Source organism: Meira miltonrushii (assembly GCF_003144205.1).
Source record: "Meira miltonrushii strain MCA 3882 unplaced genomic scaffold FA14scaffold_2, whole genome shotgun sequence".
NCBI classification, from domain to species: domain Eukaryota; kingdom Fungi; phylum Basidiomycota; class Exobasidiomycetes; order Exobasidiales; family Brachybasidiaceae; genus Meira; species Meira miltonrushii.
Window position 1 is genome coordinate 3,764,824 of NW_020289944.1, and position 17,638 is coordinate 3,782,461.

The 17,638-nt window shown below is 43.2% G+C and overlaps 9 protein-coding genes across 9 annotated transcripts; 3 read left to right on the top strand and 6 right to left on the bottom strand.

Annotated features, from left to right (window-relative positions):
• Window positions 1-976: 976 nt before the first annotated feature.
• Window positions 977-2,941, bottom strand: FA14DRAFT_167922 (putative purine transporter AzgA; the record flags this gene model as incomplete). The annotated part of the gene is made up of 2 exons (XM_025500117.1): window positions 977-1,128; window positions 1,156-2,941. The coding sequence occupies 2 exons, from the start codon at window positions 2,939-2,941 to the stop codon at window positions 1,046-1,048; spliced, it is 1,869 nt and encodes a 622-aa protein (XP_025356408.1). The 3' UTR covers window positions 977-1,045.
• A 681-nt stretch (window positions 2,942-3,622) lies between these two features.
• On the bottom strand, window positions 3,623-4,504 carry FA14DRAFT_120533 (kinase-like protein; the record flags this gene model as incomplete). Its single annotated transcript, XM_025496411.1, has 1 exon — window positions 3,623-4,504. The coding sequence occupies one exon, from the start codon at window positions 4,502-4,504 to the stop codon at window positions 3,623-3,625; it is 882 nt and encodes a 293-aa protein (XP_025356409.1).
• Window positions 4,505-4,738: 234 nt separating this feature from the next.
• Window positions 4,739-5,874, top strand: FA14DRAFT_160977 (inosine guanosine and). The gene is made up of 2 exons (XM_025498915.1): window positions 4,739-4,961; window positions 5,035-5,874. The coding sequence occupies exons 1-2, from the start codon at window positions 4,770-4,772 to the stop codon at window positions 5,803-5,805; spliced, it is 963 nt and encodes a 320-aa protein (XP_025356410.1). The 5' UTR covers window positions 4,739-4,769; the 3' UTR covers window positions 5,806-5,874.
• A 90-nt stretch (window positions 5,875-5,964) lies between these two features.
• Window positions 5,965-8,854, top strand: FA14DRAFT_160978 (uncharacterized protein). The gene has a single exon (XM_025498916.1). It carries the CDS (start codon window positions 6,218-6,220, stop codon window positions 8,516-8,518), a length of 2,301 nt encoding a protein of 766 aa, XP_025356411.1. The 5' UTR covers window positions 5,965-6,217; the 3' UTR covers window positions 8,519-8,854.
• Window positions 8,580-9,842, bottom strand: FA14DRAFT_179474 (nucleotide-binding domain-containing protein; the record flags this gene model as incomplete). The annotated part of the gene is made up of 2 exons (XM_025500924.1): window positions 8,580-9,682; window positions 9,743-9,842. The coding sequence occupies 2 exons, from the start codon at window positions 9,840-9,842 to the stop codon at window positions 8,580-8,582; spliced, it is 1,203 nt and encodes a 400-aa protein (XP_025356412.1).
• Window positions 9,843-10,468: 626 nt separating this feature from the next.
• FA14DRAFT_160979 (uncharacterized protein) lies at window positions 10,469-12,657 on the bottom strand. Its single transcript, XM_025498917.1, has one exon. The coding sequence runs from the start codon at window positions 12,485-12,487 to the stop codon at window positions 10,658-10,660; it is 1,830 nt and encodes a 609-aa protein (XP_025356413.1). The 5' UTR covers window positions 12,488-12,657; the 3' UTR covers window positions 10,469-10,657.
• FA14DRAFT_160980 (snare-like protein) lies at window positions 12,647-13,740 on the bottom strand. Its single transcript, XM_025498918.1, has one exon. It carries the CDS (start codon window positions 13,711-13,713, stop codon window positions 12,943-12,945), a length of 771 nt encoding a protein of 256 aa, XP_025356414.1. The 5' UTR covers window positions 13,714-13,740; the 3' UTR covers window positions 12,647-12,942.
• A 307-nt stretch (window positions 13,741-14,047) lies between these two features.
• Window positions 14,048-14,753, top strand: FA14DRAFT_179477 (cleavage and polyadenylation specificity factor, 25 kDa subunit; the record flags this gene model as incomplete). Its single annotated transcript, XM_025500925.1, has 2 exons — window positions 14,048-14,616; window positions 14,687-14,753. 2 exons carry the CDS (start codon window positions 14,048-14,050, stop codon window positions 14,751-14,753), a joined length of 636 nt encoding a protein of 211 aa, XP_025356415.1.
• Window positions 14,754-14,903: 150 nt separating this feature from the next.
• Window positions 14,904-17,339, bottom strand: FA14DRAFT_122650 (putative MEF1-translation elongation factor G, mitochondrial; the record flags this gene model as incomplete). The annotated part of the gene is made up of 1 exon (XM_025496525.1): window positions 14,904-17,339. One exon carries the CDS (start codon window positions 17,337-17,339, stop codon window positions 14,904-14,906), a length of 2,436 nt encoding a protein of 811 aa, XP_025356416.1.
• Window positions 17,340-17,638: the final 299 nt, after the last annotated feature.

Sequence of the window (17,638 nt, forward strand, 5' to 3'; positions counted from 1 at the left end):
GAAGGATGCATTGCTTCGGGTAATCGCCAATAATTAGGAATGATGACTTCTGTCAAATGTTTTTCGTTTTTCAGAATAGATTCACTTCTCATCTTATTCGTCGAAGATGCTAGCCAGCTCAACAAGGGGATAAGTAGCAAGATCGTCAAAGCTGTTCCTATAGCAATAATGAAAGGCTTGTATTTTTGTACGAAAGAATCTCCTTTTCTTGAGAACTTTGAGGAGAGAGGACTCCATTTTGCATCACTTATGCGTGGTGGCCTGTTCCTATCTTCCATCATCAGACCAACACGTTCTTCTTCGTCTAGTAATTCCTCATCGCCTTCCTCGTCTGAAAGGTCATCTGTCTTCCCGTTGGCTTTGCCTGTCTTTCTGCCATTTTTGGGTGGATATGCATGTCCGTCCGGATCATTGTCCAACTCATCTTTGTAAGCGACATCCTTTTGATCGTTACTTGAGCTTGAAGATGCTTCACTGACTGTAGAAGCCGTGCTCATCGAGCTATCACGACGAGTCTGAGGCGGTATTGAGAAGGGTATATGGGCTGAAGTTGGCTTCATTGTTTGAGAGTTGTAGGTATGGAGTGAATGTTCTCCTTTCTTTCGATACGATTTACAAGGTTGAAGAGGTCATCACTTTGACTATTAGGTAGGAGAATGAAGCTGAGAATGTCAAGAAGTTTAATTCGATGCACAGAGGTTGTTAGGTGTACTTGGGCGTAAGTTGGGCACTTTGTTAGTCGTACTTGGCGTTTACGCCTTGCAGACACAAAAATGCAGTTAACAAAAACGCGGAGGCCGCGTTAATAATAAAAGCAAGCTAAGAAATACGCGTCAGGAGACTCACAAGGGATCCTGTTGCTATTAACGATAGCTTGCATCAGCTTATCATCTTCGTGTCAATGAAATCATGCTATGGAAATAGAAAGGGTGCCTTTTCTGTGTACTTGTGGTGTAATGGCTAATTCAGACGGATTCCAACAGAAACTGAGATTGCATTCCAGATTACAGACTATATTGTACAACAACTTTTTACAAGCCTTCTCTCAGGCTTCTTCGATATGCTTTGTATCGGGAATTTGATCACTGCTTCCCGAAGCACTCTTTTCATTTTCTTCATCCATTGCACCTCTAACGTGCATTGTTTCACGAAAACCGTTATTAACATCATCTCCTGCTTGCATTCTTCTCATTTCTTCTCTTTCCCGTTGAACTTGTTCTTCGCGCAAACGGTATTGTCTTTGTGTTATTCTTCTACCTTCGAGAACTTGTTCGATTTCCGCATCTGTGGCTTTCCAGAATTTCATATTTCCAGATGTTAACTTTATGAGCCAAGGAGGTAGTAAAGTCTTGAACGAAGCTGCTTTTCCACCGCGTCTCAATGTTCCAGCGATGTTGTAAGGTTCTTTTTCGGTATGCCATCCGGGAGGTAAGAGGGAAGGATGAATCTTTCCCAGAAGAAGAGGAACATTGTGAAGAATGATCCAGCTCAAAACACCAGCAATGATACCATAACTGATATTGAACATGAACGGAATTCCAGCGATGACCAAGAAGGCAGGGAGCGCATCTCCGATAAATCCAAAGTTAATACTAGCAGCACTCTTCATCATCAAAGATCCAACGATAACCAAAGTTGCACCTGTGGCCCAAGAAGGAATACTTGCAAAAATTGGCGCAAAGAATAGCGAAAGGAAAAAGAAGAAGCCAACTGTCATACCCGTAAGGCCGGTTTTACCACCTTCCGCGATACCCGTTGCGCTCTCGATGAATGCCGTGCTTGGACTCAAGCCCATTAGTGAGCCCATTGAGATACAGAATGCGTCCGTAAGGTAAGCAATGCTGCTTCCTTCAAAATCGCTGGTCAATGCCTCATCAAGCAAGCCGGCAGCACGACTCATTGAGTATAAAGTACCTGTGGTGTCGAGGATGTCAACGTATAAGAATGTTATCAATGCCAACCAAGTGTGACCTGAGGCATAATTCCAGATGATGTTTGATGGACCAAGTTTACTGAAATTGTGCCAAGTTGCGACTTGTTTGAAGAAATCAAAGCCTTGATCACCCGTTGAGCCGTCGTGAGGGAATTCGGTAACGGAACCAGATCTTGGCCAGGAAGCCACAGCAACCAAGAGAATTGGCCATAAGAATGCACCACGGACGCGGTACATGAAGAGCAATGCGGTAAAGACACCTCCCAAGAAGACACCAAGCCAAACTCGAGGATCTTGCAGAACGTGAGAAAGACAAATTCCTGACTCATCTTTGAATTGCGCTGGACAACCGCCTAGTCCGATAATATCAGAAGCATTTGGTCCCACAACGCTCAAACCGTTTGGACCTAAACCGATTAAAGCCAAGTACATTCCGATACCTGCACCCGTTGCCAAAGTGAGTGAACGAGGCATAATTCTTCCCATCCATTGTCTCAATCCAACGACGGACAAAGCAAAGAAGATCCAACCTTCCAAGAAAACAGCAGCCAATGCTTGACCGTACGGGATCAAACCTTTTCCATCAGCACCAACGACAGTGAATGCAAAGTATGCATTAACACCAAGACCGGGAGCGAGACCAAGAGGAAGGTTTGCAAGTAAGCCCATGAGAAAAGAAGCGATGAAAGAGATTGCACTTGTTGCAGTTACATAATCTTGACGAACGAGTTCTTTGCATTGTTCATATGCAGCTTCATCTGCCAAACCTGGATTTTGAACACATGGACCACCGGTAGAAGAAAGGATTGATGCATTAACGGAGATAATGTATGCCATTGCAGCAAATGTAACCAAGCCAGAACGTAATTCACGGGTGAACACTGCACCTTCTCTGGCTAAAGGGTGACCACATCCTTCTAAACGAAAATAACGTCCAACGAAAGAGCGTGCGACTGTATGATTGATCGAATCACGAGTTTCACGCCATTTTTGCATGATTGAAGCCATGATGACCGTGCCAATAGGCGAAGAGGAGGAAAAGTTCCAAGAAGAACACAAGATGGAAATTAGGAAGAAGATAGAGTGCTATATTTTATAGGCTGTATTTTAATCTTCCCTAATCTTTATCGCTTTTAGGAAAAAGAGAGAAGAAAAAAAGTCTAGATCTGCACCTGCACTCTCTGTTTTCAAATTTATCCGTATGTGAGTACTCAATGACTGAATTCCCGCATCAAGAAGAAAACTGAGTATGTACAGTAACAATTCTCGTACGCGTAAAGTGAAAAGTTTTGAGTAGGTTCCTGTGCCTTTCTTCAATTGCAGGAACGCGTCGAGTCCTTCCTTTCTTATCTTTGCCACCCCGGCTAGTGGCGCTTTTTGTATACAATTTAAACTTTTGCATTCTCAGAGTGGGGCCGGAAGATAGATAAGGGAAGTTAAGGTGCTTGCAGGAATTGAAGTCGTTATCTTACAATGTGAACTTCTTTGATTCGTACTAAGAAGATTGCTTGTTTATGGTCTTAACACAAACGGCTTAGCATTGTCCGACAGGAAGAAAAGAGTTTGAAAACGGGGTAATATGCTTAGATTAGAGCTTAATCTCGTCCGAAGATCCGTCACAATGAGGCTTTCAGGGTTATCATTTTATTGTACATTGATGTTCTTATTGATACATTTTTGATGCAATTTTCATCCTACCATGCTGCGCTTTCTGCCTCTCAATCGAACGTCGTCTAATTTCCTCTTGATCTCCTTCCAATGTGTTGGTCCAGCGACTGTACCCTTTTCTGCCTTTACCTTTGGATCATAAAGTACTGGCTTATTCTCAATAATGTCTTGATACGCTTTCAATATCTCATCAAACAGATGCTCGCTGTCGGGATGCGTGGAAGCGAATGCTCTTTGCAAAACATACAGATCCACTGCTTTATCTTCTGCGGAAGTGGAATTGAGACTTAGACCGAAATCTATTAATACCACTTCTGCTGATTGAATTGAAGCGGCTCCCTTTTGCCTTCTGACCATCATATTACTGGTTGTCAGATCACCATGAATGATGTGTGCTTGATGCATACGTGCTAGTTGGATACCAATCTTCCGCATGATCACTAAACCTTCTTCGTTTGTCAAAAGAATCAGCTCTTCTGATGCAATCTGATTAGATGGTTGGACTTCCTCTTCTTCCTCGTATTCATCTTCCCCTTCACTACCGCCTCCTAGCAGCTCCCGAACGCTGTATCCATCAACGATCTCCAGTCCCAACACACCCTGCTCTTCGTCCACACATACAATCTTGGGGGTATTGACACCAACCCGGGCACACCTTATCAAAGCCCGAGCCTCTGCAGTCGTTCTCGAAGCGGTCAATTGTGTAGAAAGGGTGGGATGTCTGTACGTTTTAGGAAATCGATACTTGAGCAATACCTTGTCTGATCTAGATGAAGTTTTGACCGGAACAGAGCTCTGACCTGTAATAGGTGAAAGAAGTTGAGGTTTTGTGAATAAAGTTGTAATGTACACTTTTGCTTCTGCACCTTGTTTGATCAATTGTGATTTTTGTTCATCTTCCATCAATTTCACAATAGGTGCTTGTCGTGAGCTACTCCCTATGATGTCGGTTGCCATCTTTGCATGCTGTGACGGGAAGGATGATGGTATGCGTGCAAGAAGATCTCTGACTTTTTTCTTAGCGTGCTTGCTGCTCTAGTGCACGGCTCCATAATTTTATTTCCCCGCGAAAAAGCCGCGGAAAGAAGCTTTATTATCGAAACCCCGATTTTCCGTACACATGCTCAACCTGTCTTACTTCCTTCCACCTTTCTCGATAAGCAGAATAATGTCAAATTACATCACGGAAGAGCAGCTCTCACAGCTACCAAGAGAGTATGGCGATGCAGTTGATTCCATCCGGAAACGATTACCTGCTGAACTCAGCAAGCCTGATTGGGGAATTGTTTGTGGTTCTGGGTTGTCAGGATTAGGAGATCATATCGTGGACAAAGTCGCAATTGACTATGATTCTATACCGGTGAGTAAAGTGAATCAAACAGGCTAACGGAGTAATTCATTGACAAATTCTGCCCATTCATCATGTCATGTAGGGATTCTCAAATTCAACGGTTCAAGGACACAAATCGTCTTTGGCTTTTGGATATCTAGTATCAGATCAAAAGAGAGTGCCAATTGTTGCTGCATTGGGTCGATTTCATCTTTACGAAGGTCATTCACCGCAGACGGCAGTATTCCCAGTTCGCGTGATGCGATGCTTAGGCGCGAAAGCAGTAGTAGTAACAAATGCAGCAGGAGGATTACGACATGACTGGGAGGTGGGAACGATTATGGGAATGCACGATCATATCGGTTTACCTTCTTTGACTGCATTGAACCCGTTGATTGGACCATCATTCGCACTTGGACCACGGTTTCCTTCTATGTCTGATGCATACGATCCGCTATTCCGGGTACAGATGTTTAAAGCTGCAAAGTCACTTGGAATTTCACATAGAGTACAATCGGGAATATATGTATTCTTGACAGGACCAACATATGAATCAAGAGCAGAATCAAAGTTTTTACGACAAATCGGAGCAGATGCGGTTGGAATGTCTACCGTTCCAGAAGTGATTGCTGCTCGTCAAAGTGGAATGAGAGTATTAGCAATCAGTTTGATAACGAATCAAGTGGTCATCAAAGACTACTTTGACGCAAAGGCTGCTGCTGAGCAAGATATTTCACTGGAAGAAGTGGAGAGAATCACGACAGAAGACTCAAAAGAAGCCGCTAATCACGAGGAGGTTCTCGAGGTAGGCAAATTACGAGCAGATGATGTACGCAAGATGGTAGAGTATGTAATCTGTAATACGCCCGTTTGAAGAAGTGTATCATCTGTATATCTAGTAACCTGCATGAAGATGAACAAAAGCATATCATATATCACTTCTTTCACATGTTTTGAGGTTAAAGATCAAAAGCAAATGCATGAGCTTAAAATGACGGCTTACAATTTCCCCAGAGCATTAGACGCGCGGACAAGTGATTGTGCGTGTGTGTATGCTTATTTACCCGGAACGGAAGTCGGGGCCGTTGAGTACTCTTTACCATTCCATCTCCATCACCTCAAAGAGTCATCATTCTGACTAGATACAAAGAGAGTGAACAAATACAACTATAGGGGCAAAGCAAAAGTCTCATTAAGCAATCTTGAGCTGGGATCGTGCTTATTATCGGTATCCTCAAGTCCACTGCATCATCCCGAAAATTGACAGCGTTCTAGGTAGTGACAAGATGGACACAACAGATCCCTATTCGCGAAATTTAGGGCGAGGAAAAGCATGTAACGCTTGTCGTCGTCGCAAACTACGATGCGATGGCGGAAAGCCATCATGCAATCGTTGCTTAGAAGCAAGAAATCGTAAATTAGAAGCAATGCGAAAAAGAGGGAAAACGGAAGAAGAGATTCAATCCGTCCGATTTCCGCCTTGCTACTCGGAAGAAGATGGTAATACAGAAGGAGATAATTCATTCTCATTTACAAATGATAACAAAGGCATTCTTGCCGGGCCTTCGAATGCCTCTACCGTTGCTTCGGGCAGCAGTGATCCACGCTCATTGCCTTTCAATGCGCCTTCTGCCAGCAGTACAGGTCGATCGATGTCCAGCGATCCACTTACGCCCGAGGATAGGAGGCCAAACAAAGTACAGCGAACGACAGGTATGAACGGACAAGAAAGCATTCTCATGTCTGGCTCAAGAAACGCTGCTATTCAGACCAATAAGCCAGATACGAATCAAAACGATTTATTCTTCGCCGAGATCCTTTCGTCTCATTTACCACTTGACGCTTCCCGATCTTCTAGCGGTGACGGATTCGGAAACGGACAGACAGATCCGATGCAATCACAACAAAACCAACAACCCAATCAATTCTCATTTCTGGGCAATGTGGGGAACATGCCAACCAAATCAAACTTGGACCCTCAATCGTCAATCGCCACTTCTTATTGGCTCAACGATAGCGAGGTTGCACTGCCTGAACAACCGCTGTTGAATCGATTAGTGGATGTATTCTTTGAGGATCACGATTGTGCATACATCTTTCATCCTGGTCGTTTACGCGAGCGGATTGCATTAGGACCCGATCATCAAAATTATCCACAAACTGCTGCTTTACACATCATCGTTGCCTTAGCCTATGCTTCTAGACCAGAGATTGATGAAGAGACAAGCGGTGGTAGCAAGCCAACGGAACGTTCGGGTGCTCATTACAGACATTTTGCTGCTGCTTCACAGAGTTTGCTGCATTCTTTCCATTGTGACAAATTGAAAACGCCTTTGGACTTGGTTCGAGCAAGTTTGTTACTCGTTTCAAAACTTTACGGGCAGGGAGATCAACTGGAGTCCTATCTCGCCAGTGCTCAGGCCGCAAGATTATGTGTTGCGCTCAATCTGAATCGTGATGTTCCTACTCGAGCTGAACAGCAATTACAGCAATTGCAGTACCTCTTGATGCAACCACGCATTACGGATACATCCATCATTCGACCCGAACCAAGCGATGAAATTGAAGCGGAAGAGCTACGTCGGACGATGCTGTTAATGTTTGCAATCGATCGAACGTCTATCGCTGGGACGTTGTGGCCTGGTAATCTTACCGAAGAAGATTATACGGCCGAACTTCCCCGTGCAACATTCCAAGAATTCATTTCGACAACGACTAACAATATGCATACGCAAGAATGGATGGGTAGACGAAATACGCTGTCCATCCATAGTCATGATTTCTTCTCCCGTAGGACGATGGATGCAGAACAATTCTTTTTCAAATTGACAGTTTTGCTTGGAAGATGTGCTCAATACGTTTCTCGCATTTCCCGTACTGCAACTCCAACTCAGATCGTTTCTGCTCCACGCTTTCAACAGCTCGAAAATTGGATTGCTGCAATGCATTTAGAATCGTATGAAGTAGCAAACCAGGCTTTAAAGGCAAGTACAACGAGCCCTTCTGCTGCTTCCTGGTCAGCACGTAAAGCAGATTCGAGTGCTTTAACTGCATACCTTTTGAATTCATCGGGAAATCAAACAATGTCCAAAAATATGGTTGTCACGCCGGCCTTGCTGCCATACGCTTGCACATTGACTCTACATGAACCTTTGGCAGCCTTGAGTTCGGAAAGCGAAGAACGCTGTAAAGCAGCAACAAGAGGTGCGATCAACGTTTTACGATTGTGTGCATTGCATGCACAAGATGATATGCAAAGGCTTGATGTTGTCATGACAATCGTTGTCATGCTGGTGGGAAGAAGTTTGATCCGACAATTAGAGTCTCTTTATTCCAAATATATCGCTCAAGAATTAGCCCAACAGAGTGAAAATGGTGACGGTTTACCCAAGACGGAAAGCGTATGGAACTCGGATGAATTTACGGAAAGTGTCTCTTTATTACAAGCAGATCTAGAAGTAGTCTTGCTAACCTTGAAGCGGTATGGACAAAAATGGGTCATTGCCATCAAAATGCACGATTCTTTGCTGAAATTGCTTCAATTCAACCCTGAGCATCGTCTCCGCGGACTGTTCTGCGTGGAGTAAGATTAAGGTGATGAATTATTTTGTATATTATGTACAATTGCGTCTATATATTATAAATTAATTATGAAACCATTGTATGTTCTTCAACCATTCGCATAACCTCTATTGCTACTCCCCAGCTCACTTGAAAGCCAGTCTTGCCGGAACCATATGCATGTATCACAGGTGGCAAGATTTGCTTCCCGTTAATATCCTTCTTTTCCTCTTGCCAATCTAATCGGGGCCCTCCTTTTCGTCCCGGACGCAAACCAACGCCGGTATGAATGATTGATGGATCGGTTATCGACTTTTGCAGATCAGCACAAAGATGATGTGAATATTGTTTCGTGCCTTGAATGATACGTTGAATTTGATCTTTATCGGGTAATGTACTAAAAGAATCCGGCTCGGCTGAACCCCCTAGAAGGATTTCATCGGAATCCGCTCTTGAAATGACATAAATCATATCGTGACCATCTCTTGTACCTTCAACGAACAAAGACTGAATTTGATCATCACCTTGATTGACTTCTAGGGCTGATTGTTTCTTGATTACGATTGTTTGTCCGCGAATGGGCATTACGAGCTTGTCGTTTACGTCGGCTAAATAACGTGCGCCCAAACCTGATGCGTTGATGATCAAATCGGCATTTGGTAAAAATTGTTCTTTTGCACGAGCTAAAGAAGAAGCTGTTCCACGGTGAAAAGTCAATCGATCACATTTATAATGATCCAAAAGACGCTTCAAATACTCCGTCGGTTGCAAGGAAAATGTAGTGAAATCTTGAACACGTTCATCAATTTCGCAAAAGTTTACAACTACGTCTTTCCACCAAGGTATTTTGAGCGTTTCAGAGATACGATCTTGGTCCAGAACTCTTCTTGTACGTGAGTATGCTAAAATGTCATCACTGAAAATGGGTAAATTATCCTGGAAACGTTGAGACAAATAATCCAATTTCACATTTGTATCGCCTTTCATCCTTTGCATAACTTCAAATGTTTGTTTTTCGAAGTACGATTGTTTACACGTTTCATTCCATTCATCTTCAAACGGATACCAAATCGCTCCTGCCCACGGAGATGCACATTGTTCCGAACGTTCTTCGAAAGGAAGGTCACGAGTAACAATTTTTACTCGATGACCCTTTGACAATAAAGCACAAGCAATCGTGATGCCAATCACTAAAGAAAATAAAACAAGGTCAACCGATATGCATTTGCAATGATAAAAATAGCACATACCTCCTGCTCCAATAATAAGAATATCCAACGTTTGGTTTTCTTGCTTATTCTCATAAATTTTGTAATCATTTCTGGAGGTTTTAAAAGAACTCGCATTCATCCTGTGATTTGACAATTGCAGGCATTCTCCATTTTGATCAGAAATATACAGTTGCTTAAATATTGATTCTTCCATCTTGAATTTTACTAAATTCCAGCTCGATCCCAAGAGAAAATATTCTATCCGCTAATGATTCATACGATGGTATATGCTATGTTCGGCTATGTAAAAAATGGCGGCCTCCGTGAACCCTTCTGTTCAAATAAGATCACAGCAAATCGAACGGTAACCGGTGATCCAATGTAGAGTAGAAATGCTATGTGATCCGGTATGTGTTCGGTGGCCAACTTTGTCGTTCAGATCGAATTTGAGAAGAATACTCTGGCAAGTTGTAGATTTACGGATCATACGATACACATGGAAAATTATCTTGATCGTACGATTTGCGTGAATGGCATATGTGAACTTACTTTCTTGACCATAACTCATTATATATCTTTTTCAAAATCATCCTGTTTTGCAATGAGTCAGCAACCATGACTTTATCGGCTTTAGCCAACTACTTTGGCGAATTTAGGATCATCAATAGAGTGATCAACAAACATCTCCGGCTCAGAAACCGGTCAGACACCCGCCGTTTGAGCATACACATGATGCCTGTTCGGTCAGGCTCTGTCATTTCTGCATATCTTCTAAACACAACCATCAAATTGACACCGGCGTAAATTTGTCATAGAAATTACAGATCGGATATAAGTCGACCAAGCGAATATCAATCCGAGATACAGGATTACGGCAATTCAAAAAAGCCACAAAATGGGGCTTATAGAATATCATATGAACACAAAGTTTGACAAAACTCTTTGCCATGTTAATCAAACGCGAAAAGAAGAAGGAGGTGCGCCATTTCGAATAGCCATTCGCCCAGAAGTTCCCGTTGACGCCTTCGAAGGGGCTGCTCCAACACTTAGGCGTTTTTGAGCGGCTGAATTACTGCGAGGAGCGATCGTTGGCTGTGCTAATGAAGCTATGGAAATCGATTGACTTGCACGTTTGTGCCCAGGCGTGTTACTGAAATCGATTGGCTTCCTTTCCCGTGCATCTCGTGTAGAAGCAACAGAAGCACGTCCTGAGATCGTACGAACGTCCCTTGTAGTCGTAGACGCTACTGAAAGACGTCCAGAAGGTAGCTTATTGGTTTGAGTAGATGTAACAGACGTACGCCCTGATCTATTTTCCTTTCCCGTCGTATCTGCGGCTGTGATTGTTGTCTTTCCGTTTGTACCGCTTCTTCTTTCTGGTGAAGAGGATGCGTCGTTTGCGTTACCACCAACACGGGCCAAAGAAGCCCGATTACCTCTTGGTACAATTGAAGGCGCTTGAAGGCTCTTTAATGTACTGGTTGACATGCTTGCCCGTTTGTGTCCTGGCGTATTGCTAAAGTCAATCTGTTTACGTACGATTGGAGAATCACTTTTGTTTGTTTCGGACCCGTAAGAGACAGATGCAGGACGTTGGACACGGATCCGCTCGGGCGACTGTGTAGATGCGGATCCTGAATGACCGCCAGTCCTTGCTGCTGCTGCTTTATTTAATCGTGGTGCTACGGCAGGAGCTGCCAGGCTTGCCAATTTAAAGCCACCAGTTGAGACTCTTTTATGACCGGGTGTATTGCTAAAATCCACCGGTTTACGTTCTTTTACCGAAGATCCTGATTCAGAAGGTGCAGATTGAGCATTATTGCTCACACTTCCACCTTTGTTCGTTCTAGCAGCTGCACTACGATTCATTCGTGGTGCAATAGTTGGTGCTTGTAGGGATTTTGGAATGGCAACATTGGCCTTTGGTAAGCCAGAAATACCTCTATTGGACATATCACCAGAAGATACATTACTGACGGCCTTCTTTGGTGCTTCAGGAAGTGCGACACCCATCCTCAAAGCTGCAGCACGCGAAAGACGAGGTTGACTGGTTGCTTGCTTGTGTGAGGCAGGCAAAGGTCTAGCTTTGAATACACGTTGTGGCTCGAGAGGTCTAGTATGATCGTCTGAGGAAGTACTGGGAAGAGCTTCTTTTGAAATGACCAGTTCTTCCTGCAGTTCTAGCGGTTCACCGTTGTGAGCATCAAATGCTTGGCCTTTTTCGTCATACACTATATCATCATCTTCGCGCACCAAGAACGCACCATTGCTGTCTGTCGCCATAATTGTGTTTGGTGGATCTTCTATATCAAGCTGTAAAGCGGCCAAGGCTTCCGATGTTGCCAATTCAGGAAAGCAAATCGCAATCTGACGGCTTGCAAGACGTGCAGAAGGCGCATATACTGCATCTTCTCCGTATTGAGATCGTAAACCGGAATTATCTTTGCTTGTTCCACACATCTCTTGCCATAATTCAGCAGCACGATTGCGTTCAAGCACCATTACATAGATCGGATGATCGGTCAAGGCTTTCATCCATGTCCTATTTTGTGTATCATTGGAAGTAGGCGAGGCTAAAGGATCCCTCAAGAATTCGTGTAAAAAGTCGACATCATCTTGACTTGACCATTGTTCTTTTCGTTCACTCAAGATAGCAAAACCTTTTGATGTGATTTCTGCTTGAATGGCTGAACGATGTTCTGAGCAGGCTGAATGGGTCAAGATGGCCAATGTACGTGTTGCCGTACGAGAAGGACTTGATTGATTGGTAGAGGAGGTATCCATTGTGAAGCGGTAGGAGAAAGGGGGTATATTTTTATCAAAAAGCTGAAATCATGATGGAGATTGAAAATGAAATGATACTTTTTCATCGAATCATGATAAATGCTGCCACATCAAATTGTAATCAACGGGCAATTCAGCCCCGCACTCTTTTAGTCATGGTGCAATGAATGGTGTTATTGACGGTCCCCGTGCTGGTGCAGCAGGAGTATGTATGTACAAAAAGGATCCGTGTCTCTGGGCCGTGCATGAGGGATTGTGTGCATCACACCAACAACAACAAACACGACTTTTAATTTAGCGCAGCCACGTGAAATGAGGAATGTGGATTAGAGTATCCCCCGCATGACCATTACATGCTATTCTCACATTCTACTTCTTATCCTTATCTTCCCATCATTGAAAGATAGAGTGTGAATTATTCTCATCGTGATGGTACGAGTACATATACAATAGGATCAGAAAAATCGGATCCAAATAATGAAAATGAACAAAAATGCAATCGCTCCAATAGGTGCATATTTGCGAATCATGGCGTCAATATTGATTTGACGAGCAGCTTTACGATATTTCAAACTTTCATCACGCAAAGATGAAGACATTGAAGACATTTGATCAAGCGAATCTCCTCTCCACAAAAGATCTTCCATATTCTTGGTCATAATTCTGGTCACATCTTGCAAATCTTCATTCAGTCTGCCCAGGTGATCCTTGGTTCCACCCGCTTGTGCTGAACCTTCTCCACCAACCGATCCTGCTGCTGCTGCATTTGCTTGTTTCTCTTCCAAGGCAGTTGTTGCTGTTCTGGAATCAGCATATAGTCTCTTTGTCCTTTGCATAAATGTATCAAATCCAACAAATGCATAAGGCCTTAGATTTCTTTGACCGATTTGACTTCCATAATTCATGACAAATTCTTTTGCAAGTTCATCAAGATATGCGAATGCTAATTTGCGTGGATAACTTCTTTGTGCAATTGTCAAAAAGACGACACTTGTGGTGTTCAAATTACCGGCCGCATTAGGAGGTGGACTGATGAGATAATGTAAGGAATAACTCGGTCCACTATCGATCGTACATGTTGGTGCTGAAGTAGGTGTTATTCTGCGTAATAGCAATTTTGCCTGTTGTTTGTATTCTGACAAGGCTGCTTCTGTAGAACTATCATCGACTGATTGTGCAAGTGGCAATCCATCGGAAAGACGTGAAATTTGTGTAGAGAGTACCATCGTTAAATTGTGTATTGTATGTTTTCTTGACTCTTTCTGCTTTGCTCCGCTCGACCTGCGAGAAAGAGTGGTATATTTTTGGTGGTTGTGATTGTGGTAAGAGAAGGAGAAGTAGCATGAATGATGTTAACAATTGGCAAGCGGCTGCCGTGCTTTCCACGTCGCTAATGCACACAAGTGTTGAAACGCTGCAATAACTGACGCTTACTCCCCGCTTAAGCGGGTACACAGACATACAACACGTGAAATTGATTTTCTTGGATGCGAAGATTGTCCATGCATTCCTGATGATGTTCACTACTGATCACGATCATCAACAGAAGAACCAGCAAAGATGTCCACTCAACAGACATTAACGTTATTCCCGCTTTCATCTTATACATTCACAACCAAAGCCGCTCAACCAGAAGAAGATCCATCAGTTGCAGCACGTTTACAAAGGTTACAAAATCAATATGAAGATTTAGGAATGCGACATACAGTTGAAGCAGTTTTAGTCGTTCATGATCATGGACATCCACACGTTTTGATGATCCAAATTGCTAATGCATTTTTTAAGCTTCCAGGAGATTATTTACGTCCAGCAGAAGAAGAAACAAGTGGTTTAGCACGTAGATTAGACGAACGCTTGGCACCCGAAGAAGATGATCCAAACAGTTATGGACCTGGTGGAATGAGCGCAGGTAGTGGTGGAGAATGGGAAGTTGGAGATTGTTTGGCTCAATGGTGGAGACCGGCTTTTGAAACGTTTATGTACCCTTATGTTCCACCACATATCACGAAGCCAAAAGAGTGCAAAAAGTTGTTCTTGGTACAAATGCCTCCGACAAAGATTTTGGCCGTTCCAAAGAATATGAAATTATTGGCTGTTCCTTTGTTCGAGCTATATGACAATTCACAGAGGTGAGTACCTTTTTCTGGATATAACACAAAGTATGCAAATAACTAAAACCAAATCTCTCCTCACTTGCAGATATGGACCACAACTATCAGCAATTCCGCATCTTCTATCTAGGTATAACTTTATCTATTCCGATTAGAGAGCTGGTCATCTGACTAACAAAACATGTACAGTAGCAATAAAATATCGATCAGTCAATTAGATGTGAGAAGGGTGAATGTGATCTATTGTGCAATAAATGATCTCTATGTTATACAAAATGTGGAAAGCTTCTCTAAGCCTGTCCTGCTCACTTCTTCTGCTGTTGTTGCTTTTTGTAGGCATCTTCCATATCCTTTTGAATGTTTGGCATTACGGGTGCATACGTCTTCAACTCCATAGAATATTCACCTTTTCCTTGTGTCAATCCACGCAATTGACTTGAATAGCCAAACATATCGTTCAAGCTCACTTCTGCTGTCAATGTGAATTCATCTTCACGTACTTCGGTATCTTCGATTGTACCCTTACGTTGGTTCAACGCTCCAATGACTGCACCTTGGAATTCAACGGGCGCAACGACTTCTACAGTCATCTTTGGTTCTAGAATCACGGGTTGGGCTTTTGCATATGCTTCTCTGAATGCACCGATCACTGCCAATCTGAAAGCCAATTCGGATGAATCGACGCTGTGTGCCAAACCATCTTCAAGCACGAATCGAGTACCTGTGACTGAATGTCCAGATAGTGCTCCCTTGTCAATTGCTTCAAAGAATCCTTTTTCACAAGCAGGAATATAACCTGTTGGAATTGATCCACCCATAACACGATTCTCGAAAGCAGTATCTTTTCCTGTTTCTTCGTCCATCTTCATCGGCTCAATGTATCCCATCACACGACCAAATTGACCTGCTCCACCAGTTTGTTTCTTGTGTGTGTACGAGAACGAACTAGATTGAGTGATTGTTTCGCGGAATGCAACTCGAGGCTTACCGGTATCGCATGCGACGTTGTATTCTCTACGCATACGTTCAACGTAGATTTCCAAGTGTAATTCTCCCATTCCACTGATGATCGTTTCTCCACTTTCTGAATCAATATGAACGCGGAAAGTTGGGTCTTCTCGCTGGAATCTGTTCAATGCTCGACTGAAGTTGGTAGAAGCACTGGCTTCCTTTGATTTAGGATGCAAGGCAAGCGAAATGACGGGTTCAGGAACGAACATGTTACTCATACTTAGCGAAAGAGCACCATCTGTAAATGTATCACCACTTGAACAATCCACACCGAACATGGCACAGATTTCTCCAGGTCCGATACTGTCGACGTCTTCCATATCATTTGAATGCATACGAACCAATCTGGGTACTTTTACCTTCTTTCCTGTACGAGCGTTGAAGATCACATTTCCTCTTTTCAACGTTCCGGAATACATGCGCATGTATGTTAATTGACCATAACGACCTTCTTCCAATTTGAATGCTAATCCGACCAAAGGTGCTTCTGAAGCAGGTAATAGATTGACTGATGGGGTCGGAGCATTTTGCTTGGCCTCTGACACTGCTTCTTCGCCTTCTGCTTCTACTGCCTTTGCTGCAGCTTCCACAGCTTGTTCTTTAGCAGCCTTGCTGACATCTAGGGCAACCGTTGGAACTTCGGAAGGATTTGGCAGGTAGGCACAAACACCGTCCAACATTGATTGAACACCTTTATTCTTCATTGCTGATCCCAAAAAGACGGGAGAGAACGCACATTTGATCGTTGCACGTCGAATGGCTTTTGCTAGCTCTTCATTTGTTGGGTCTCTTTCTTCCAAGAAGATTTCTGTCATCTCATCGTCTACCTCTGCGACCTGCTCAACCAATTCAGCACGTTTCTGTTTGGCAAATTCCAGCATGTTAGCGGGAATTTCATCAGACTCCCGAATGACGCTTCCTTTCTCTCCTTCATTGTAGATTGTCTTCCATCTTATCAAATCGATCAATCCTTCAAATGCATCTTCTGCTCCAATTGGTACTTGAACGGCAGCAGCAGGCATTTTGAGCTTACTGCGTACTTGATCGATCACACGCCATGGATTTGCACCTGCTCTGTCCATCTTGTTGATAAATGAAACACGAGGGACATTGTATCTTCTCATTTGTCTGTCGACTGTAATAGTTTGTGATTGAACTCCAGAAGTGGCACAAAGAACCAAGACAGCACCATCCAAGACACGCAAAGCACGTTCAACTTCGATTGTGAAGTCAACGTGTCCGGGTGTATCGATGATGTTGATATGGAAATCTTCTTTTGCGCCAACTTTGTCTTCTGCTACATCTCCACCTACACTTCTGGTTTCCGTTGGTGGTGTTGCTTTCCATGAACAATGGGTTGCAGCACTTTGAATTGTGATACCTTTTTCACGTTCCAATTCCATATGGTCCATCTTTGCTCCCACTTCATCTCTACCACGAACTTCATGGATATCTTTGATTCTTCCAGTGTAGAATAAAACTCGTTCTGTTACTGTTGTCTTTCCACTGTCAATATGTGCAGCAATACCAATGTTTCTCTGACGTCCTAATTTACGTAAGTCGAGATCTGTTAGAGGGAACGAATTGATCTTATCCTGAGTCGCGTTTGGAACGGCTCCAGGTTCTGTAATGTTTGCATTTGTAGCTGCTGCAACTGCTGCAAAACGAACTTGTTGTGAGGCAATGGTAGGTGTGGAATAGGTGAATGCTTTTCTCTTGTTATCGTTCATGAGTGATGACAATGCTCGATGTTGTGATATATGTCTTAGGGTTGATGTGGGCTCATTTCTAAGCAATCGAGCGCCATTGCTCCTTGCTATAGATGCCACTCTCCTACTCGCCATCATCTTTGCTTCCCGTTGTGATTGAGAAGATAAAGGGAAGATCGGATCTTTTCGGCGCTTTTAATTGTGAGTAAGCGAGTGTGAGTGCACTTTGCCTCTGTATTCCTTTCTGATTGACAATCTTCTTAAAATTCATTTTTTATTTAAACGCTATCTTCTCATAATGGAAAAAAAAGAAAGGGTTA

Coding starts and splice junctions, on each gene's coding strand:
- FA14DRAFT_160980 (XM_025498918.1), bottom strand. CDS start 13,713: ATGGTACTCTCTACACAAATTTCACGTCTTTCCGATGGATTGCCACTT.
- FA14DRAFT_160979 (XM_025498917.1), bottom strand. CDS start 12,487: ATGGATACCTCCTCTACCAATCAATCAAGTCCTTCTCGTACGGCAACA.
- FA14DRAFT_160977 (XM_025498915.1), top strand. CDS start 4,770: ATGTCAAATTACATCACGGAAGAGCAGCTCTCACAGCTACCAAGAGAG. Junction 4,962..5,034: donor TTGACTATGATTCTATACCG/GTGAGTAAAGTG, acceptor CATGTCATGTAG/GGATTCTCAAATTCAACGGT.
- FA14DRAFT_160978 (XM_025498916.1), top strand. CDS start 6,218: ATGGACACAACAGATCCCTATTCGCGAAATTTAGGGCGAGGAAAAGCA.